General features: G+C 45.6%; 1 protein-coding gene and 1 long non-coding RNA gene across 2 annotated transcripts in view; one reads left to right on the forward strand and one right to left on the reverse strand.

Moving 5' to 3' along the window:
* Positions 1-7,443: 7,443 nt before the first annotated feature.
* Positions 7,444-24,000, reverse strand: part of LOC118382567 (CXXC-type zinc finger protein 1-like) — a 33,807-nt gene continuing 17,250 nt past the window's right edge. The window contains exons 9-14 of the mRNA XM_052481540.1: positions 19,892-20,099; positions 14,654-14,767; positions 14,522-14,571; positions 11,070-11,166; positions 8,986-9,126; positions 7,444-7,590 (exon numbers count right to left, since the gene is read on the reverse strand). Coding sequence (XP_052337500.1) covers positions 7,444-7,590; positions 8,986-9,126; positions 11,070-11,166; positions 14,522-14,571; positions 14,654-14,767; positions 19,892-20,099 — 757 coding nt within the window. The remainder of the gene's footprint in view (positions 7,591-8,985; positions 9,127-11,069; positions 11,167-14,521; positions 14,572-14,653; positions 14,768-19,891; positions 20,100-24,000) is intronic.
* LOC127912416 (uncharacterized) lies at positions 20,812-23,137 on the forward strand. Its single transcript, XR_008082361.1, has 3 exons — positions 20,812-20,863; positions 21,510-21,864; positions 22,983-23,137. It is a non-coding gene; the product is annotated as an uncharacterized LOC127912416 (long non-coding RNA).

Here is a 24,000-nt window from a genome sequence, read left to right on the forward strand (position 1 = left end):
TAGGAGTTGTGTCAGTTTGTCCAGCAGTGTGTAGCATCACTATGTTATAAGTAGATCCATATACTGTATGTTATTCTCTATCATGTAGAATTGTCAGCTCCTTGTAACATAAGAAACTCCTACTAAAATACAGACATTTCTGCCCCAGTGATTCTGCCCCAGTGTACTGCCCCAGTGTTTCTGCCCCAGTGTTTCTGCCCCAGTGTTTCTGCCACAGTGTTTCTGCCCCAGTGTCCTGCCCTAGTGTTTCTGCCCTAGTGTTTCTGCCCCAGTGTTTCTGCCCCAGTGTACTGCCCCAGTGTTTCTGCCCCAGTGTTTCTGGCCCAGTGTTTCTGCCCCAGTGTACTGCCCCAGTGTTTCTGCCCCAGTGAACTGCCCCAGTGTTTCTGCCCCAGTACTGCCCCAGTGTTTCTGCCCCAGTGTTTCTGCCCCAGTGAACTGCCCCAGTGTTTCTGCCCCAGTGTTTCTGCCCCAGTGTTCTGCCCCAGTGTTTCTGCCCCAGTGTTTCTGCCCCAGTGAACTGCCCCAGTGTTTCTGCCCCAGTGAACTGCCCCAGTGTTTCTGCCCCAGTGTACTGCCCCAGTGTTTCTGCCCCAGTGTTTCTGCCCCAGTGTACTGCCCCAGTGTTTCTGCCCCAGTGTTTATGCCCCAGTGTTTATGCCCCAGTGTACTGCCCCAGTGTTTCTGCCCCAGTGAACTGCCCCAGTGTTTCTGCCCCAGTGTACTGCCCCAGTGTTTCTGCCCCAGTGTTTCTGCCCCAGTGTTTCTGCCCCAGTGTTTCTGCCCCAGTGTTTCTGCCCATGTTTCTGCCCCAGTGTTTCTGCCCCAGTGTTTCTGCCCCAGTGTTTCTGCCCATGTTTCTGCCCCAGTGTTTCTGCCCCAATGTTTCTGCCCAGTGTTTCTGCCCCAGTGTTTCTGCCCCAGTGAACTGCCCCAGTGTTTCTGCCCCAGTGAACTGCACACCGGGCAAGTATTCCTGCCCACCACAAACAGTGTTCAACTATTCATCATCTACAATTTAGATCACAATGAGTTGAAGGAGGTGTTACTGTGTTCTAATGGACTGTGATCTAATGGACTGTGTTCCAATGGACTGTGTTCTAATGGACTGTGTTCTAATGGACTGTGTTCTAATGGACTGTGTTCTAATGGACTGTGTTCTAATGGACTGTGTTCCAATGGACTGTGTTCCAATGGACTGTGTTCTAATGGACTGTGATCTAATGGACTGTGTTCCAATGGACTGTGTTCTAATGGACTGTGTTCTAATGGACTGTGTTCTAATGGACTGTGTTCCAATGGACTGTGTTCTAATGGAATGTGTTCTAATGGACTGTGTTCTAATGGACTGTGTTCTAATGGACTGTGTTCTAATGGACTGTGTTCCAATGGACTGTGATCTAATGGACTGTGGTCTAATGGACTGTGTTCCAATGGACTGTGTTCTAATAGACTGTGTTCTAATGGACTGTGATCTAATGGACTGTGATCTAATGGACTGTGTTCCAATGGACTGTGATCTAATGGACTGTGTTCTAATGGACTGTGTTCTAATGGACTGATCTAATGGACTGTGTTCCAATGGACTGTGTTCTAATGGACTGTGTTCTAATGGACTGTGATCCAATGGACTGTGTTCCAATGGACTGTGATCTAATGGACTGTGTTCTAATGGACTGTGTTCTAATGGACTGTGTTCTAATGGACTGTGTTCCAATGGACTGTGTTCCAATGGACTGTGTTCTAATGGACTGTGTTCCAATGGACTGTGTTCCAATGGACTGTGATCTAATGGACTGTGTTCTAATGGACTGTGTTCTAATGGACTGTGTTCTTATGGACTGTATTCTAATGGACTGTGTTCTAACAGACTGTGTTCTAACAGACTGTGTTCCAATGGACTGTGTTCCAATGGACTGTGTTCTAATGGACTGTGTTCCAATGGACTGTGATCTAATGGACTGTGTTCTAATGGACTGTGTTCTAATGGACTGTGTTCTTATGGACTGTATTCTAATGGACTGTGTTCTAATGGACTGTGTTCTAATGGACTGTGTTCTAATGGACTGAGTTCTAATGGACTGTGTTCTAATGGACTGTGTTCTAATGGACTGTGATCTAATGGACTGTGTTCTAATGGACTGTGTTCTAATGGACTGTGTTCTTATGGACTGTATTCTAATGGACTGTGTTCTAATGGACTGTGTTCTAATGGACTGAGTTCTAATGGACTGTGTTCTAATGGACTGTGTTCTAATGGACTGTGTTCTAATGGACTGTGATCTAATGGACTGTGTTCTAATGGACTGTATTCTAATGGACTGTGTTCCAATGGACTGTGTTCTAATGGACTGTGTTCTAATGGACTGTGATCTAATGGACTGTGTTCTAATGGACTGTATTCTAATGGACTGTGTTCTAATGGACTGTATTCTAATGGACTGTGTTCTAATGGACTGTGTTCTAATGGACTGTGTTCTAATGGACTGTGTTCTAATGGACTGTGTTCTAATGGACTGTGTTCTAATGGACTGTGTTCTAATGGACTGTGTTCTAATGGACTGTGTTCTAATGGACTGTGTTCTAATGGACTGTATTCTAATGGACTGTGTTCTAATGGACTGTGTTCTAATGGACTGTGTTCTAATGGACTGTGTTCTAATGGACTGTGTTCTAATGGACTGTGTTCTAATGGACTGTGTTCTAATGGACTGTGTTCTAATGGACTGTATTCTAATGGACTGTGTTCTAATGGACTGTGTTCTAATGGACTGTGTTCTAAGGATCCATGCAGATACAGGAAAACCAATAAATTAGTTAATATTTATTCAAAATGAGTGTTGACGTTTCCACACGGTTCTGGTTCTGAGGCTTGGTCATCTGGGGTCTGTAGTTCATCTGTCCAATCCCCTGCATGGAGAGAGAAAGACATTAATAACATTACAATACTGTATTCATTTAAGTTCTCCTTAAATCACATGCCAGTGTTGGTTTTGTATCCAATGCATTGAAGTAGTCTAGGCCTTCTAATCTAGTTGTATTTTTTTTAGTTTAGTTTATTTTATTTTGTCTCTCATCGCCTATTTGTTACCGATGCATAAAGTGAATATAAAAACAAGCCATTGTGAACGTCGGTGTCATTTTAATAATATACATGGGTGTTGTAATGTATCAAGCCTTCTCATTGGATATAAAAACACAAGCCATCGTGAACGCCAAGCCTTCTCATTGGATATAAAAACACAAGCCATCGTGAACGCCAAGCCTTCTGATTGGATATAAAAACACAAGCCACTGTGAACGGACAAGCCTTCTCATTGGATATAAAAACACAAGCCATCGTGAACGCCAAGCCTTCTCATTGGATATAAAAACACAAGCCATCGTGAACGCCAAGCCTTCTGATTGGATATAAAAACACAAGCCATCCTAATGCAGTATCAGCTTCACAGTGAAACACCACTATTCTGGTTATTTATCATTCCTAAACAGGAAGCAAAACAACGTATTTAGCTATTTCCTTATTATTATTATTTTTTGCTTCAGCCTCTAAACAATGTTTTTGAAAGCTTACCTGTCATACCCCACATAAAATTAATCTGGTCGGTGTTAGATTAATCTGGTCGGTGTTAGATTAATCTGGTCGGTGTTAGATTAATCTGGTCGGTGTTAGATTAATCTGGTCGGTGTTAGATTAATCTGGTCGGTGTTAGATTAATCTGGTCGGTGTTAGATTAATCTGGTCGGTGTTAGATTAATCTGGTCGGTGTTAGATTATAATTCACTAACAGGTACTGAGAAAATCAATTCTGTTTACTTGTTATTTGTGTTAAATATTTCCATTCTGGGACAGTTGTTCGCTGAATTGCTAGCACTAGTTGCTCACACTGCTACATCGACTGTAAACAGACGTAGCTAGTTAGCTAACATAAAAGCTAGCTTTGTTGACGACCGGCTGCTGGTAGATGACGCAGTTTCCCAGTTTAGGTTAGAGGTCAAGTCGAAGTACGTTTAAAATTTTAGCGGATTTTAAGCGCTCTGCGTTCTCCTATACTAGACAGTATCTCTCTCATGTGTTCTTGGAAGATCCCCCTTGATAAGAACGGGGAGAACGCAGAACGCAAGCGTGCATTCTGGAACACAGCACCCAGTCATTGTACTCAGTCCTATTCAGATAAAACAGAGCACATGACAAATGCAGTACCACTGTCCTCAGAGAGGTGGCGCCACTCCTACCACAGTGACCCCATCCGAAGTGAGACAAGGCAATAATACTGGGGTGTGTAGTGGCATCAGAACACCATGTAAACTAGTGTGGGTTCAACAACGGCTCATCGAAGGAGAGGGGACGAAGGAGAGGACGAAGGAGAGGGGACGAAGGAGAGGACAGGAGGAGAGGGGACGAAGGAGAGGACAGGAGGAGAGGGGACGAAGGAGAGGACGAAGGAGAGGACAGGAGGAGAGGGGACGAAGGAGAGGACAGGAGGAGAGGGGACGAAGGAGAGGACAGGAGGAGAGGACAGGAGGAGAGGGGATGTAAACTAGTGTGGGTTCAACAACGGCTCATCTCCTTCAAAAACATTACAAAATAATAATAATACAGTAGTGGAAACCTGGCCAGTCTATCTGTATCAGTATCAGTCTATCTGTATCAGTATCAGTCTATCTGTATCTGTATCAGTATATCTGTATCAGTATATCTGTATCAGTCTATCTGTATCAGTATCAGTCTATCTGTATCAGTCTATCTGTATCAGTCTATCTGCATAAGTCTATCTGTATCAGTCTATCTGTAACAGTATATCTGTATCAGTCTATCTGTATCAGTCTATCTGTATCAGTCTATCTGTATCAATCTATCTGTATCAGTCTATCTGTATCAGTCTATCTGTATCAGTCTATCTGTATCAATCTATCTGTATCAGTCTATCTGTAACAGTATATCTGTATCAGTCTATCTGTATCAGTCTATCTGTATCAGTCTATATGTATCAGTCTATATGTATCAGTCTATCTGTATCTGTCTATCTGTATCAGTCTATCTGTATCAGTCTATCTGTATCAGTCTATCTGTATCAGTATCAGTCTATCTGTATCAGTATCAGTCTATCTGTATAAGTCTATCTGTATCAGTCTATCTGTATCAGTATCAGTCTATCTGTATCAGTATCAGTCTATCTGTATAAGTCTATCTGTATCAGTCTATCTGTATCAGTCTATCTGTATCAGTCTATCTGTATCAGTCTATCTGTATCAGTCTATCTGTATCAGTCTATCTGTATCAGTCTATCTGTATCAGTCTATCTGTATCAGTCTATCTGTATCAGTCTATCTGTATCAGTATCAGTCTATCTGTATCAGTCTATCTGTATCAGTCTATCTGTATAAGTCTATCTGTAACAGTATATCTGTATCAGTCTATCTGTAACAGTATATCTGTATCAGTCTATCTGTATCAGTCTATCTGTATAAGTCTATCTGTAACAGTATATCTGTATCAGTCTATCTGTAACAGTATATCTGTATCAGTCTATCTGTATCTGTCTATCTGTATCAGACTATCTGTATCTGTCTATCTGTATCTGTATCTGTCTATCTGTATCTGTATCAGTCTATCTGTATCAGTCTATCTATCTCAGTATATCTGTATCAGTATATCTGTATCAGTCTATCTGTATCTGTCTATCTGTATCTGTATCAGTCTATCTGTATCAGTCTATATGTATCATCTATCTGTATCAGTCTATCTGTATCAGTCTATCTGTATCAGTCTATCTGTATCAGTATCAGTCTATCTGTATCAGTATCAGTCTATCTGTATAAGTCTATCTGTATCAGTCTATCTGTATCAGTATCAGTCTATCTGTATCAGTCTATCTGTATAAGTCTATCTGTATCAATCTATCTGTATCAGTCTATCTGTATCAGTCTATCTGTATCAATCTATCTGTATCAGTCTATCTGTATCAGTCTATCTGTATCAGTCTATATGTATCAGTCTATCTGTATCAGTCTATCTGTATCAGTCTATATGTATCAGTCTATATGTATCAGTCTATCTGTATCAGTCTATCTGTATCAGTCTATCTGTATCAGTCTATCTGTATCAGTCTATCTGTATAAGTCTATCTGTATCAGTCTATCTGTATCAGTCTATCTGTATCAGTCTATCTGTATCAGTCTATCTGTATCAGTCTATCTGTATAAGTCTATCTGTAACAGTATATCTGTATCAGTCTATCTGTAACAGTATATCTGTATCAGTCTATCTGTATCAGTCTATCTGTATCAGACTATCTGTATCTGTCTATCTGTATCTGTATCTGTCTATCTCTGTATCAGTCTATCTGTATCAGTCTATCTATCTCAGTCTATCTGTATCAGTCTATCTGTATCTGTCTATCTGTCTATCTGTATCAGTCTATCTGTATCTGTATCAGTCTATCTGTATCAGTCTATCTATCTCAGTATATCTGTATCAGTATATCTGTATCAGTCTATCTGTATCTGTCTATCTGTATCTGTATCAGTCTATCTGTATCAGTCTATATGTATCATCTATCTGTATCAGTCTATCTGTAACAGTATATCTGTATCAGTCTATCTGTAACAGTATATCTGTATCAGTCTATCTGTATCAGTATCAGTCTATATGTATCATCTATCTGTATCAGTCTATCTGTAACAGTATATCTGTATCAGTCTATCTGTATCCGTCTATCTGTATCAGTCTATCTGTATCAGTATCAGTCTCTGTCTATCTGTATCAGTCTCTGTCTATCTGTATAAGTCTATCTGTAACAGTATATCTGTATCAGTCTATCTGTATCTGTATCACTCTATCTGTATCAGTCTATCTGTAACAGTATATCTGTATCAGTCTATCTGTATCAGTCTCTGTCTATCTGTATCAGTCTCTGTCTATCTGTATCAGTCTCTGTCTATCTGTATCAGTCTATCTCTATCAGTCTATCTGTAACAGTATATCTGTATCAGTCTATCTGTATCAGTCTCTGTCTATCTGTATCAGTCTCTGTCTATCTGTATCAGTCTCTGTCTATCTGTATCAGTCTCTGTCTATCTGTATCAGTCTCTGTGCATCTGCCCTTGGGGGTGCTGAGGTCCAGGTTACCGGGTCGTGGTGACAGATTGTCATGGTGACAGGGTCTTGGTGGTCAAGGTGTAGTCATGGTAACGGCTTGGTTCAACCTGTCCTTGAAGGTGGGTTTGGAGGTCGGGATTGTGGTGACTGGGCCACCCACCGCCAGGGTTGTGGTGTTGAGGGTCTTGTGGGGGGGGTGTCTATCTGTCCTGAGGAGATGCAGAGGCTCGTGATCGGGGGGGGTCCTCTACATATCCTTGGCGGTACGTAAGTCAGTAGTAACCGTAGGAGGTCCGGGGTCAGGGGATAGTTCAAGGGTCATGGGAAGGAGGATTGGGGGTCTACCTATCCTTGGCGGTGCGGAGGTCGGTGGTAACAGGATCGTGCTGGATGGTCTGGTGCAGCATGAGGGCCAGGAGACCTGCTCTATTGGTCATGGCTGTTCGGACGTTCCTCTCCTGCTCAAAGAGCTCGTCCAGCTTGTACCACTGGACAAGAGGAGAGGGGACGAAGGAGAGGGGACGAAGGAGAGGGGACGAAGGAGAGGGGACGAAGGAGAGGACAAGAGGAGAGGGGACGAAGGAGAGGGGACAAAGGAGAGGACAAGAAGGAGAGGACAAGAAGGAGAGGACAAGAGGAGAGGGGACGAAGGAGAGGGGACGAAGGAGAGGGGACGAAGGAGAGGACAAGAGGAGAGGGGACGAAGGAGAGGGGACGAAGGAGAGGACGGAGGAGAGGGGACGAAGGAGAGGACAAGAGGAGAGGGGACGAAGGAGAGGACAGGAGGAGAGGGGACGAAGGAGAGGGGACGAAGGAGAGGGGACAAAGGAGAGGGGACAAAGGAGAGGACAAGAGGAGAGGGACAAGAAGGAGAGGACAAGAGGAGAGGGGACGAAGGAGAGGGGACAAAGGAGAGGGGACGAAGGAGAGGACAAGAGGAGAGGGGACGAAGGAGAGGACAAGAAGAGAGGGGACGAAGGAGAGGACAGGAGGAGAGGGGACGAAGGAGAGGACAAGAGGAGAGGGGACGAAGGAGAGGACAAGAGGAGAGGGGACGAAGGAGAGGACAAGAGGAGAGGGGACGAAGGAGAGGACAAGAGGAGAGGGGACGAAGGAGAGGACAAGAGGAGAGGGGACGAAGGAGAGGACAAGAGGAGAGGGGACGAAGGAGAGGGGACGAAGGAGAGGACAAGAGGAGAGGGGACGAAGGAGAGGACAAGAGGAGAGGGGACGAAGGAGAGGACAAGAGGAGAGGGGACGAAGGAGAGGACAAGAGGAGAGGGGACGAAGGAGAGGACAAGAGGAGAGGGGACGAAGGAGAGGACAAGAGGAGAGGGGACGAAGGAGAGGACAAGAGGAGAGGGGACGAAGGAGAGGACAAGAGGAGAGGGGACGAAGGAGAGGACAAGAGGAGAGGGGACGAAGGAGAGGACAGGAGGAGAGGGGACGAAGGAGAGGACAAGAGGAGAGGGGACGAAGGAAAGGGGACGAAGGAGAGGACAAGAGGAGAGGGGACGAAGGAGAGGGGACGAAGGAGAGGACAGGAGGAGAGGGGACGAAGGAGATGACAGGAGGAGAGGGGACGAAGGAGAGGACAAGAGGAGAGGGGACGAAGGAGAGGACAAGAGGAGAGGGGACGAAGGAGAGGACAAGAGGAGAGGGGACGAAGGAGAGGACAAGAAGAGAGGGGACGAAGGAGAGGGGACGAAGGAGAGGACAAGAGGAGAGGGGACGAAGGAGAGGACAAGTCATATGAGAGAATGGCTACAGTTAACATGTACAAGTAAAATGTTCCACACGATGACTAAAAAGGGATGAAGGATAGGACAAGAGGAGACTGGGACTATGGATTATGACAAGAGGAGAGGGGACTCCAGGTCCACCTCCAGGTCCACCTCAGCCCTCCTCAGTTTCTCCCAGCAGTAATGCTTGTTACACTTGCGCTTCGACACCCGGCAGTACTCTCCTGTGGGCTGGAAGACGTCTCTCACCAGGGGACAGCCACAGACCTCGTCCACAGTAACCTGGAAGGAGACAGGGCTCAGGTGGGAGGGACCACTGAAACATAACGGTCCTGGAGTCATAATGTGTTATTGAACTGAATAAAATGCCAAATGGCGTATATTGTTCTGAAGATGATGTGTAGGATCAAGGCTTATAAATAGAGGAGAGGGAGAGAAAGGACAGGGGTTCTAAAACCTACCTTGGGACTAAAGGACCTTGGGGACAAAACCTACCATGGGACCTAAAACCTTGGGGAAACTACCTTGGGACCTAAACCTAGGGGTTCTAAAGGAGGGACAAACCTACCTTGGGATCTAAACCTACCTTGGGTTCTAAACCTACCTTGGGTTCTAAACCTACCTTGGGTTCTAAAGGAGAGGACTGAGGGGTTCTAAAACCTACCTTGAGGACTAAACCTACCTTGGGAGAGGGTTCGAAAGAGGACTAAGAGGACCTTGGGTTCTAAGGGGAGGACAAGAGGAGAGGGGGTTCTAAAGGAGAGGACAAAGGACCTTGGGTTCTAAGGAGAGGACTAAACCTACCTTGGGATCTAAACCTACCTTGGATTCTAAACCTACCTTGGGGTTCAAAAGAGAGGGGTTCTAAAACCTAGAGGACAAAACATATGAGAGTTCTAAAAATGGCTACCTTAGGGTTAACCTATGTAAAAGTAGAAAATACCTTGGGTTCTAAAACCTACCAATGTCTAAAAACCTTGGGGCCTGAAATACTACTAAATATGGAGACTAAACTTAACTTGAGGGTTAAATTACCTTGGGGTCTAACTACCACTCTGACTCTTCCAGGTCTAAATCACCTCAGGGTCTAAACCTCAGTTTCTCCCAGGGGTCTAAATACCTTGGGGTCTAAACCTACCTTGGGCTTCTAAACCGGCTTGGGGTCTAAACTCTCCTTGGGCTGTAAACCTACCTTAGGGTCTCACCAGGGGTCTAAACCTACCAGATCTAAACCTCGTAAACAGTAACCTGGAAGGAGAAGGGCTCAGGTGGGAGGGACCACTGAAACATAAACGGTCCTGGAGTCTAAAATGGGTCTAAACTGAATAAAATGCCAAATGGGTCTAAATATTGGGTTCTGAAGATGATGTGTAGGATCAAGGCTTATAAACCTACCTTGGGTTCTAAAACCTACCTTGGGGCTCTAAACCTACCTTGGGTTCTAAACCTACCTTGGGTTCTAAACCTACCTTGGGTTCTAAACCTACCTTGGGTTCTAAACCCTACCTTGGGTTCTAAACCTACCTTGGGTTCTAAACCTACCTTGGGTTCTAAACCTACCTTGGGGTTCTAAACCTACCTTGGGATCTAAACCTACCTTGGGTTCTAAACCTACCTTGGGGTCTAAACCTACCTTGGGGTCTAAACCTACCTTGGGGTCTAAACCTACCTTGGGGTCTAAACCTACCTTGGGTCTAAACCTACCTTGGGTCTAAACCTACCTTGGGGTCTAAACCTACCTTGGGGTCTAAACCTACCTTGGGGTCTAAACCTACCTTGGGGTCTAAACCTACCTTGGGGTCTAAACCTACCTTAGGATCTAAACCTACCTTAGGGTCTAAACCTACCTTGGGGTCTAAACCTACCTTGGGGTCTAAACCTACCTTGGGGTCTAAACCTACCTTGGGGTCTAAACCTACCTTGGGGTCTAAACCTACCTTGGGGTCTAAACCTACCTTGGGGTCTAAACCTACCTTGGGGTCTAAACCTACCTTGGGGTCTAAACCTACCTTGGGGTCTAAACCTACCTTGGGGTCTAAACCTACCTTGGGGTCTAAACCTACCTTGGGGTCTAAACCTACCTTGGGGTCTAAACCTACCTTAGGGTCTAAACCTACCTTGGGGTCTAAACCTACCTTGGGGTCTAAACCTACCTTGGGGTCTAAACCTACCTTGGGGTCTAAACCTACCTTGGGGTCTAAACCTACCTTGGGGTCTAAACCTACCTTGGGGTCTCTGGAGTGTTCAGGACACAACACCTGCAGTCTCTTACAGTAGGTTTTACTCTGAGGGTTGTATACGTCACAGAACAGTCTGGTTGCACTGCGGAGAGAGAAAATAAACAACTAACTAACTCAAGTAAATAACACTCTCCTTTCCTACGAACTACTTGATTGAGTAAAAATGTACTTACTATGAGTGTGATTTATCCACTGAGTATATCAAACAGTAACAACTCTTTAAACTACAGTCGTGGCCAAAGGTTTGAGAATGACACAAATATACATTTTCACAAAGTCTGCTGCCTCAGTCTGCACGATGGCAATTTGCATATACTCCAGAATGTAATGAAGAGTGATCAGATAAATTGCAATGTTCCTCTTTGCCATGCAAATGAACTGAATCGCGAAAAGAAAAACATTTCCACTGCAATTCAGCCCTGCAACAAAAGGACCAGATGACATCATGTCAGTGATTCTCTCGTTAACACAGGTGTGAGTGTTGACGAGGACAAGGCTGGAGATCACTCTGTCATGCTGATTGAGTTCGAATAACAGACTGGAAGCTTCAAAAGGAGGGTGGTGCTTGGAATCATTGTTCTTCCTCTGTCAACCATGGTTACCTGCAAGGAAACACATGCCGTCATCATTGCTTTGCACAAAAAGGGCTTCACAGGCAAGGATATTGCTGCCAGTAAGATTGCACCTAAATCAACCATTTATCGGATCATCAAGAACTTCAAGGAGAGCGGTTCAATTGTTGTGAAGAAGGCTTCAGGGCGCCCAAGAAAGTCCAGCAAGCGCCAGGACCGTCTCCTAAAGTTGATTCAGCTGCGGGATCGGGGCACCACCAGTACAGAGCTTGCTCAGGAATGGCAGCAGGCAGGCAGGTGTGAGTGAAGGATGGCCTGGTGTCAAGAAGGGCAGCAAAGAAGCCACTTCTCTCCAGGAAAACCATCAGGGACAGACTGATATTCTGCATGAGTTACAGGGATTGGACTGCTGAGGACTGGGGTAAAGTCATTTTCTCTGATGACTCCCTTTTCCGATTGTTTGGGGCATCTGGGAAAAAAGCTTGTCCGGAGAAGACAAGGTGAGCGCTACCATCAGTCCTGTGTCATGCCAACAGTAAAGCATCCTGAGACCATTCATGTGTGGGGTTACTTCTCAGCCAAGGGAGTGGGCTCACTCACAATGTTGCCTCAGAACACATCCATGAATAAAGAATGGTACCAACACATCCTCCGAGAGCAACTTCTCCCAACCATCCAGGAACAGTTTGGTGATGAACAAGGCCTTTTCCAGCATGATGGAGCACCTTGCCATGAGGCAAAACATTGATATTTTGAATCCATGGTCAGGAAACTCCCGAGACCTTAATCCCATTGAGAACTTGTGGTCAATCCTCAAGAGGCGGGTGGACAAACAAAAACCCACAAATTCTGACAAACTCCAAGCATTGATTATGCAAGAATGGGCTGCCATCAGTCAGGATGTGGCCCAGAAGCATGCCAGGGCGGATTGCAGAGGTCTTGATAAAGAGGGTCAACACTACAAATACTCTTTGCATCAACTTCATGTAATTGTCAATAAAAGCCTTCGACACTTATGAAATGCTTGTAATTATACTTCAGTATCCATAGTAACATCTGACAAAAAATATCTAAAGACACTGAGGCAGCAAACTTTGTGGAAATTAATATTTGTGTCGTTCTCAAAACTTTTGGCCACGACTGTACTTACAACTGGTTTGATGGTTGTAGTATTAACATTCATGGTTGTTCCCATTAGCATATTACCTATTTGATTTCAAACGTCACATTTCTTTAGGCTACTGATCTTAATGAACGATATCAGTAAAATACCGAGACCAGTGGTAGGTGTAGATCACGTCCCAGCTCTACTGTGATATGTGGTTGTCCCACCTAGCTATCTGAATATACTAACTACTGTGATATGTGGTTGTCCCACCTAGCTATCTGAATATACTAACTACTGTGATATGTGGTTGTCCACCTAGCTATCTGAATATACTAACTACTGTGATATGTGGTTGTCCCACCTAGCTATCTGAATATACTAACTACTGTGATATGTGGTTGTCCCACCTAGCTATCTGAATATACTAACTACTGTAATATGTGGTTGTCCACCTAGCTATCTGAATATACTAACTACTGTGATATGTGGTTGTCCACCTAGCTATCTGAATATACTAACTACTGTGATATGTGGTTGTCTCACCTAGCTATCTGAATATACTAACTACTGTGATATGTGGTTGTCCCACCTAGCTATCTGAATATACTAACTACTGTGATATGTGGTTGTCTCAGCTAGCTATCTGAATATACTAACTACTGTGATATGTGGTTGTCCACCTAGCTATCTGAATATACTAACTACTGTGATATGTGGTTGTCCACCTAGCTATCTGAATATACTAACTACTGTGATATGTGGTTGTCCACCTAGCTATCTGAAGGTGAATATACTAACTACTGTGATATGTGGTTGTCCCACCTAGCTATCTGAAGGTGAATATACTAACTACTGCGATATGTGGTAGTCCCACCTAGCTATCTGAATATACTAACTACTGTGATATGTGGTTGTCCCACCTAGCTATCTGAATATACTAACTACTGTGATACGTGGTTGTCTCACCTAGCTATCTGAATATACTAACTACTGTGATATGTGGTTGTCCCACCCAGCTATCTGAATATACTAACTACTGTGATACGTGGTTGTCTCACCTAGCTATCTGAATATATTAACTACTGTGATATGTGGTTGTCCCACCTAGCTATCTGAATATACTAACTACTGTAATATGTGGTTGTCTCACCTAGCTATCTGAATATACTAACTACTGTGATATGTGGTTGTCCCACCTAGCTATCTGAATATACTAACTACTGTGATATGTGGTTGTCTCACCTAGCTATCTGAATATACTAACTACTGTGATATGTGGTTGTCCCACCTAGCTATCTGAATATACTAACTACTGTGATATGTGGTTGTCTCACCTAGCTATCTGAATATACTAACTACTGTGATATGTGGTTGTCCCACCTAGCTATCTGAATATACTAACTACTGTGATATGTGGTTGTCCACCTAGCTATCTGAATATACTAACTACTGTGATATGTGGTTGTCCACCTAGCTATCTGAATATACTAACTACTGTGATATGTGGTTGTCCCACCCAGCTATCTGAATATACTAACTACTGTGATATGTGGTTGTCTCACATAGCTATCTGAATATACTAACTACTGTGATATGTGGTTGTCCCACCTAGCTATCTGAAGATGAATATACTAAATTTATGTCGCTGTGGATAAATGACTAGAATGTAAATGTAGAGCTATAACAATTTTCCATCAATTTCATTTCACATTTGGTGTCAATCGTAGGTGATGTTGCCGGTGGGGGTTGGTCCTTACCCTTCGATGCGCGTGGGGTACATAGAGCCGAAGGAGGTCTGGCTCTCATACTGCACAAGGAAAACAACACATGGAATACAGCGCAGTTTTATTACAACACGTTTGCTGCTCAAATGTTTTTGACCTACTGACCTTAGCGTAGCATCTCTCCATGTGTCTTAGCGCCACCTTGGGGTTGACGGGGTGACTGCAGGACACGCAGAATATCTGCAGGTCTGTGTCTGTGTCCCCTTCTGCCTCATTCACCTAAAAGAGAGCAACAAATATATAAAACAAAGTGAAACAAGCAACTCAGAATGGACAGGCTTTTGAGGCTGTGTTTGAGGCTGTGTTTGAGGCTGTGTTTGAGGCTGTGTTTGAGGTTGTGTTTGAGCGTGTGTTTGAGGCTGTGTATGAGGCTGTGTTTGAGGCTGTGTTTGAGGCTGTGTATGAGGCTGTGTTTGAGGCTGTGTATGAGGCTGTGTATGAGGCTGTGTTTGAGACTGTGTATGAGGCTGTGTATGGAGCTGTGTATGAGGCTGTGTTTGGGGCTGTGTTTGAGGCTGTGTTTGAGGATGTGTTTGAGACTGTGTTTGAGGCTGTGTTTGAGACTGTGTATGAGGCTGTGTATGGAGCTGTGTTTGAGGCTGTGTTTGAGTCTGTGTTTGAGACTGTGTTTGAGGCTGTGTATGGAGCTGTGTTTGAGGCTGTGTTTGAGGCTGTATTTGAGGCTGTGTATGGAGCTGTGTTTGAGACTGTGTTTGAGGCTGTGTATGAGGCTGTGTTTGAGGCTGTGTTTGAGGCTGTGTATGAGGCTGTGTATGAGGCTGTGTATGAGACTGTGTATGAGGCTGTGTATGGAGCTGTGTATGAGGCTGTGTTTGGGGCTGTGTTTGAGGCTGTGTTTGAGGATGTGTTTGAGGCTGTGTTTGAGGCTGTGTTTGAGGCTGTGTTTGAGACTGTGTATGAGGCTGTGTATGGAGCTGTGTTTGAGGCTGTGTTTGAGTCTGTGTTTGAGACTGTGTTTGAGGCTGTGTATGGAGCTGTGTTTGAGGCTGTGTTTGAGGCTGTATTTGAGGCTGTGTATGGAGCTGTGTTTGAGACTGTGTTTGAGGCTGTGTATGAGGCTGTGTTTGAGGCTGTGTTTGAGGCTGTGTTAGAGGCTGTGTATGAGGCTGTGTTTGAGACTGTGTATGAGGCTGTGTATGGAGCTGTGTATGAGGCTGTGTATGAGGCTGTGTATGGAGCTGTGTTTGAGGCTGTGTTTGAGTCTGTGTTTGAGGCTGTGTATGGAGCTGTGTATGGAGCTGTGTTTGAGGCTGTGTTTGAGGCTGTATTTGAGGCTGTGTATGGAGCTGTGTTTGAGACTGTGTTTGAGACTGTGTTTGAGGCTGTGTATGAGACTGTGTTTGAGGCTGTGTTTGAGGCTGTGTTTGAGGCTGTGTATGAGGCTGTGTTTGAGGCTGTGTATGAGGCTGTGTATGGGGCTGTGTATGAGGCTGTGTTTGTGGCTGTGTTTGAGGCTGTGTTTGAGGCTGTGTTTGAGGCTGTGTTTGAGGCTGTGTATGAGGCTGTGTATGGAGCTGTGTTTGAGGCTGTGTTTGAGGCTGTGTTTGAGACTGTGTTTGAGGCTGTGTATGGGGCTGTGTTTGAGGCTGTGTTTGAGGCTGTGTTTGAGGCTGTGTATGAGGCTGTGTTTGAGGCTGTGTTTGAGACTGTGTTTGAGGCTGTGTTTGAGGCTGTGTTTGAGACTGTGTATGAGGCTGTGTATGGAGCTGTGTATGGAGCTGTGTATGAGGCTGTGTTTGAGGCTGTGTTTGAGGCTGTGTATGAGGCTGTGTTTGAGGCTGTGTTTGAGGCTGTGTATGAGGCTGTGTATGAGGCTGTGTTTGAGGCTGTGTTTGAGGCTGTGTTTGGGGCTGTGTTTGAGGCTGTGTTTGAGGCTGTGTTTGAGGCTGTGTATGGGGCTGTGTTTGAGGCTGTGTTTGAGGCTGTGTATGAGGCTGTGTTTGGGGCTGTGTTTGAGGCTGTGTTTGAGGATGTGTTTGAGACTGTGTTTGAGGCTGTGTTTGAGGCTGTGTTTGAGACTGTGTATGAGGCTGTGTATGGGGCTGTGTTTGAGGCTGTGTTTGAGGCTGTGTTTGAGGCTGTGTTTGAGACTGTGTTTGAGGCTGTGTATGGAGCTGTGTTTGAGACTGTGTTTGAGGCTGTGTTTGAGGCTGTGTTTGAGGCTGTGTATGAGGCTGTGTATGAGGCTGTGTTTGAGGCTGTGTATGAGGCTGTGTTTGAGACTGTGTTTGAGACTGTGTATGAGGCTGTGTTTGAGGCTGTGTATGAGGCTGTGTTTGAGGCTGTGTTTGAGGCTGTGTATGAGGCTGTGTATGAGGCTGTGTTTGAGGCTGTGTATGGGGCTGTGTTTGAGGCTGTGTTTGAGGCTGTGTTTGAGGCTGTGTTTGAGGCTGTGTTTGAGGCTGTGTATGAGGCTGTGTTTGAGGCTGTGTATGAGGCTGTGTATGAGGCTGTGTTTGAGACTGTGTATGAGGCTGTGTATGGAGCTGTGTATGAGGCTGTGTTTGGGGCTGTGTTTGAGGCTGTGTTTGAGGATGTGTTTGAGACTGTGTTTGAGGCTGTGTTTGAGACTGTGTATGAGGCTGTGTATGGAGCTGTGTTTGAGGCTGTGTTTGAGGCTGTGTTTGAGACTGTGTTTGAGGCTGTGTATGGAGCTGTGTTTGAGACTGTGTTTGAGGCTGTGTTTGAGGCTGTGTATGGGGCTGTGTTTGAGACTGTGTTTTTCGAGGCTGTGTATGGGGCTGTGTATGAGGCTGTGTATGAGGCTGTGTTTGAGGCTGTGTATGGGGCTGTGTTTGAGGCTGTGTTTGAGGCTGTGTATGAGGCTGTGTATGGAGCTGTGTATGAGGCTGTGTTTGGGGCTGTGTTTGAGGCTGTGTTTGAGGATGTGTTTGAGGCTGTGTTTGAGGCTGTGTTTGAGGCTGTGTTTGAGGCTGTGTATGAGGCTGTGTATGGGGCTGTGTTTGAGGCTGTGTTTGAGTCTGTGTTTGAGGCTGTGTATGGAGCTGTGTATGGAGCTGTGTTTGAGGCTGTGTTTGAGGCTGTATTTGAGGCTGTGTATGGAGCTGTGTTTGAGACTGTGTTTGAGGCTGTGTATGAGGCTGTGTTTGAGGCTGTGTTTGAGGCTGTGTTAGAGGCTGTGTATGAGGCTGTGTTTGAGACTGTGTATGAGGCTGTGTATGGAGCTGTGTATGAGGCTGTGTATGAGGCTGTGTATGGAGCTGTGTTTGAGGCTGTGTTTGAGTCTGTGTTTGAGGCTGTGTATGGAGCTGTGTATGGAGCTGTGTTTGAGGCTGTGTTTGAGGCTGTATTTGAGGCTGTGTATGGAGCTGTGTTTGAGACTGTGTTTGAGACTGTGTTTGAGGCTGTGTATGAGACTGTGTTTGAGGCTGTGTTTGAGGCTGTGTATGAGGCTGTGTATGAGGCTGTGTTTGAGGCTGTGTATGAGGCTGTGTATGAGGCTGTGTATGAGGCTGTGTTTGGGGCTGTGTTTGAGGCTGTGTTTGAGACTGTGTTTGAGGCTGTGTTTGAGGCTGTGTATGAGGCTGTGTATGGAGCTGTGTTTGAGGCTGTGTTTGAGTCTGTGTTTGAGACTGTGTTTGAGGCTGTGTATGGAGCTGTGTTTGAGGCTGTGTTTGAGGCTGTATTTGAGGCTGTGTATGGAGCTGTGTTTGAGACTGTGTTTGAGACTGTGTTTGAGGCTGTGTTTGAGGCTGTGTATGAGGCTGTGTTTGAGACTGTGTATGAGGCTGTGTATGGAGCTGTGTATGGAGCTGTGTATGAGGCTGTGTTTGAGGCTGTGTTTGAGGCTGTGTATGAGGCTGTGTTTGAGGCTGTGTTTGAGGCTGTGTATGAGGCTGTGTATGAGGCTGTGTTTGAGGCTGTGTTTGAGGCTGTGTTTGGGGCTGTGTTTGAGGCTGTGTTTGAGGCTGTGTTTGAGGCTGTGTATGGGGCTGTGTTTGAGGCTGTGTATGAGGCTGTGTATGAGGCTGTGTTTGGGGCTGTGTTTGAGGCTGTGTTTGAGGATGTGTTTGAGACTGTGTTTGAGGCTGTGTTTGAGGCTGTGTTTGAGACTGTGTATGAGGCTGTGTATGGAGCTGTGTTTGAGGCTGTGTTTGAGGCTGTGTTTGAGGCTGTGTTTGAGACTGTGTTTGAGGCTGTGTATGGGGCTGTGTTTGAGACTGTGTTTGAGGCTGTGTTTGAGGCTGTGTTTGAGGCTGTGTATGAGGCTGTGTATGAGGCTGTGTTTGAGGCTGTGTATGAGGCTGTGTTTGAGACTGTGTTTGAGACTGTGTATGAGGCTGTGTTTGAGGCTGTGTATGAGGCTGTGTTTGAGGCTGTGTTTGAGGCTGTGTATGAGGCTGTGTATGAGGCTGTGTTTGAGGCTGTGTATGGAGCTGTGTTTGAGACTGTGTTTGAGGCTGTGTTTGAGGCTGTGTATGGAGCTGTGTTTGAGACTGTGTTTGAGGCTGTGTTTGAGGCTGTGTATGGAGCTGTGTTTGAGACTGTGTTTGAGGCTGTATTTGAGGCTGTGTATGGAGCTGTGTTTGAGACTGTGTTTGAGGCTGTGTTTGAGGCTGTGTTTGAGGCTGTGTTTGAGGCTGTGTTTGAGGCTGTGTATGGAGCTGTGTTTGAGACTGTGTTTGAGGCTGTGTTTGAGGCTGTGTTTGAGGCTGTGTTTGAGGCTGTGTATGAGGCTGTGTTTGAGGCTGTGTTTGAGGCTGTGTATGGAGCTGTGTTTGAGGCTGTGTTTGAGGCTGTGTTTGAGGCTGTGTTTGAGGCTGTGTTTGAGGCTGTGTTTGAGGCTGTGTTTGAGACTGTGTTTGAGGCTGTGTTTGAGGCTGTGTATGGAGCTGTGTTTGAGGCTGTGTTTGAGGCTGTGTATGGAGCTGTGTTTGAGGCTGTGTTTGAGGCTGTGTATGGAGCTGTGTTTGAGAATGTGTTTGAGGCTGTGTTTGAGGCTGTGTATGGAGCTGTGTTTGAGACTGTGTTTGAGGCTGTGTTTGAGGCTGTGTATGGAGCTGTGTTTGAGACTGTGTTTGAGGCTGTGTTTGAGGCTGTGTATGGAGCTGTGTTTGAGAATGTGTTTGAGGCTGTGTTTGAGGCTGTGTATGGAGCTGTGTTTGAGACTGTGTTTGAGGCTGTGTTTGAGGCTGTGTTTGAGACTGTATTTGAGGCTGTGTATGGAGCTGTGTTTGGAGCTGTGTTTGAGACTGTGTTTGAGACTGTTTTTGAGGCTGTGTATGGAGCTGTGTTTGAGTCTCTCTCTCTCTCTCTCTCTCTCTCTCTCTCTCTCCCTCTCCCTCTCTCTCTCTCACTCACCTCTTCGTCCTGTTGCACCACCTGTTGCTTAGCCTTGGCGATGATCCCCTCCAGCTCGTGGAAGCGTTTCTCCATGTCCGTGAGTCTCAGGCGGGCTGACTGCTGATCTCTCCTGATTCGCTCCAGCAGCCTCTTGCCCTGCTCCTCGGCTATACAGGGAGACTGCTGCCACTGCTGTATTCTCTGAGGCAAGATCTCATAGATACGACTGGTGGGGACAGAGAGACAATTTCCTGGACAAATTGTTTCACTGCAATAGTGAAGGTGTAAACTTGGCAGTAGAAAACCTAAACAGTATATTTGACCTCTCAGCTTCCCTATCAAATCTAAAAAATGTCAAGCAGAAAATTAAGAAAATTAACAACAACGTAAGAAAATTAACAACAATGGCAAATGGTTTGATGAAGAATGCAAAAACCTAAGAAATAAATTAAGAAACCTATCCCACCAAAAACATAGAGACCCAGAAAACCTGAGTCTACGCCTTCACTATGGTGGACCACTAAAACAATACACAAATACACTACGGAAAAAGTAGGAACAGCATGTCAGAAATCAGCTCAATGTAACTGAAGAATCCATAGACTCTAAACACTTCTGGGAAAATTAGAAAACACTAAACAACAATACGAATAGTAGCTAGGGTAGCCTAGTGGTTAGAGTGTAGAGGTGGTAGGTAGCCTAGTGGTTAGAGTGTAGAGGCGGCAGGGTAGCCTAGTGGTTAGAGTGTAGAGGTGGTAGGTAGCCTAGTGGTTAGAGTGTAGAGGCGGCAGGGTAGCCTAGTGGTTAGAGTGTAGAGGTGGTAGGTAGCCTAGTGGTTAGAGTGTAGAGGCGGCAGGGTAGCCTAGTGGTTAGAGTGTAGAGGTAGCCGGCAGGTAGCCTAGTGGTTAGAGTGTAGAGGTGGCAGGGTAGCCTAGTGGTTAGAGTGTAGAGGAGGTAGGTAGCCTAGTGGTTAGAGTGTAGAGGCGGCAGGTAGCCTAGTGGTTAGAGTGTAGAGGTGGCAGGGTAGCCTAGTGGTTAGAGTGTAGAGGTGGCAGGTAGTCTAGTGGTTAGAGTGTAGAGGTGGCAGGGTAGCCTAGTGGTTAGAGTGTAGAGGTGGCAGGTAGCCTAGTGGTTAGAGTGTAGAGGTGGCAGGGTAGCCTAGTGGTTAGAGTGTAGAGGTGGCAGGTAGCCTAGTGGTTAGAGTGTAGAGGTGGCAGGGTAGCCTAGTGGTTAGAGTGTAGAGGTGGCAGGTAGCCTAGTGGTTAGAGTGTAGAGGTGGCAGGGTAGCCTAGTGGTTAGAGTGTTGAGGCGGCAGGTAGTCTAGTGGTTAGAGTGTAGAGGTGGCAGGTAGTCTAGTGGTTAGAGTGTAGAGGAGGCAGGTAGCCTAGTGGTTAGAGTGTAGAGGTGGTAGGTAGCCTAGTGGTTAGAGTGTAGAGATGGCAGGTAGTCTAGTGGTTAGAGTGTAGAGGTGGCAGGTAGTCTAGTGGTTAGAGTGTAGAGGTGGCAGGGTAGCCTAGTGGTTAGAGTGTAGAGGTGGCAGGTAGCCTAGTGGTTAGAGTGTAGAGATGGCAGGTAGCCTAGTGGTTAGAGTGTTGAGGTGGCAGGTAGTCTAGTGGTTAGAGTGTAGAGGAGGTAGGTAGCCTAGTGGTTAGAGTGTAGAGGTGGCAGGTAGCCTAGTGGTTAGAGTGTAGAGGAGGTAGGTAGCCTAGTGGTTAGAGTGTAGAGGCGGCAGGGTAGCCTAGTGGTTAGAGTGTAGAGGTGGTAGGGTAGCCTAGTGGTTAGAGTGTAGGGGTGGCAGGGTAGTCTAGTGGTTAGAGTGTAGAGGAGGCAGGTAGTCTAGTGGTTAGAGTGTAGAGGTGGCAGGTAGCCTAGTGGTTAGAGTGTAGAGGTGGCAGGTAGCCTAGTGGTTAGAGTGTAGAGGTGGCAGGTAGCCTAGTGGTTAGAGTGTAGAGGTGGTAGGTAGCCTAGTGGTTAGAGTGTAGAGGTGGCAGGTAGCCTAGTGGTTAGAGTGTAGAGGTGGCAGGTAGCCTAGTGGTTAGAGTGTAGAGGCGGCAGGGTAGAGTGTAGCCTAGTGGTTAGAGTGTGAGGGGCAGGGTAGCCTAGTGGTTAGAGGTAGCCTAGTGGTTAGAGTGTAGAGGTGGCAGGTAGCCTAGTGGTTAGAGTGTAGAGGAGGCAGGTTGTCTAGTGGTTAGAGTGTAGAGGTGGCAGGTAGCCTAGTGGTTAGAGTGTAGAGGAGGCAGGTTGTCTAGTGGTTAGAGTGTGGAGGAGGTAGGTAGCCTAGTGGTTAGAGTGTAGAGGAGGCAGGTTGTCTAGTGGTTAGAGTGTAGAGGTGGCAGGTAGCCTAGTGGTTAGAGTGTAGAGGTGGCAGGTAGCCTAGCCTAGTGGTTAGAGTGTAGAGGTGGTAGGTAGTCTAGTGGTTAGAGTGTAGAGGAGGCAGGTAGCCTAGTGGTTAGAGTGTAGAGGTGGTAGGTAGCCTAGTGGTTAGAGTGTAGAGGTGGTAGGTAGCCTAGAGGTTAGAGTGTAGAGGTGGTAGGTAGCCTAGTGGTTAGAGTGTAGAGGTGGCAGGTAGCCTAGTGGTTAGAGTGTAGAGGTGGTAGGTAGCCTAGTGGTTAGAGTGTAGAGGTGGTAGGTAGCCTAGTGGTTAGAGTGTAGAGGAGGCAGGTAGCCTAGTGGTTAGAGTGTAGAGGAGGCAGGTAGCCTAGTGGTTAGAGTGTAGAGGTGGTAGGTAGCCTAGTGGTTAGAGTGTAGAGGTGGTAGGTAGCCTAGTGGTTAGAGTGTAGAGGAGGCAGGTAGCGTAGTGGTTAGAGTGTAGAGGTGGTAGGTAGCCTAGTGGTTAGAGTGTAGAGGAGGCAGGTAGCCTAGTGGTTAGAGTGTTGAGGTGGCAGGTAGTCTAGTGGTTAGAGTGTAGAGGAGGCAGGTAGCGTAGTGGTTAGAGTGTAGAGGAGGCAGGTAGCGTAGTGGTTAGAGTGTAGAGGAGGCAGGTAGTCTAGTGGTTAGAGTGTGGAGGAGGCAGGTAGTCTAGTGGTTAGAGTGTAGGGGCGGCAGGTAGCCTAGTGGTTAGAGTGTAGAGGAGGCAGGTAGCCTAGTGGTTAGAGTGTTGATGTGGCAGGTAGCCTAGTGGTTAGAGTGTAGAGGTGGCAGGGTAGCCTAGTGGTTAGAGTGTAGAGGCGGCAGGGTAGCCTAGTGGTTAGAGTGTAGAGGAGGCAGGTAGCCTAGTGGTTAGAGTGTAGAGGAGGCAGGTAGCCTAGTGGTTAGAGTGTAGAGGAGGCAGGTTGTCTAGTGGCAGTTAACCCACTAGGTCGTCATTGTAATTAAGAATTTGTTCTTAACTGACTTGTCTAATTAAATAAAGGTTAAATAAATCATGTAAAAATAATAATTTGATTAATAATCTGGGAAAAGGACCTTTGACTAGTGCTGAGTTATGGGCGGAGGTTTGCGACAGGGTATAACGGCTCCTCTACTAATATAAAAAGGAATCTGATTTTAAAATGCAATACACATTTTATTACACCCCAGTGAGACTCCATAGAATGAATAGACGATTAACCTGATTGTAAAAGATGTACCTCTGAAAGCGGAAACGCATGTGTTTTGGAGTTGTAGAGAGGTTACCATATTTTGGCAAACTATACATACTGCTGCACAGAACATACTAGATGAACAGATTGATATTATCTCGTGTCTCTATCTTCCTAATGTCCAGCAGGACTTTGTTCTTGATCCAGACAGAGAAAATGTGTTTATGACTATCACATATTTTACTAAGAAATATATTTTTCCAGCTGTGGGCTTCTAATTCTTCTCTCATCATTTAAAATGTGGATTGACCAGTTTGTTGACTTCCTCCCTCTTGAAAAGTTCACTTATGACCTCCACAAGAGACAGCCCAGGTTTGATAGACTCTGGTCTCCACTACTCAACTACATTTCAAACTGGACAGAGTGAATGCAGTGATTAGGGAAAGGAGTGTATATACATGTTGTGTAAGATGCTGTAAAACACATTTATTTGTTAGCCGTCTCAGCTAAAGCTGGAAATATGTTTGTTTTGTTAGATATTCTACTTTGATTATATTATTTATAATTTTGTTTTATTTTTTTGATTGAAAAACAAGAAAAAAATGA

The sequence above is a fragment of the Oncorhynchus keta genome, chromosome 27 (genome assembly GCF_023373465.1).
Source record: "Oncorhynchus keta strain PuntledgeMale-10-30-2019 chromosome 27, Oket_V2, whole genome shotgun sequence".
In the NCBI taxonomy this organism is placed as follows: domain Eukaryota; kingdom Metazoa; phylum Chordata; class Actinopteri; order Salmoniformes; family Salmonidae; genus Oncorhynchus; species Oncorhynchus keta.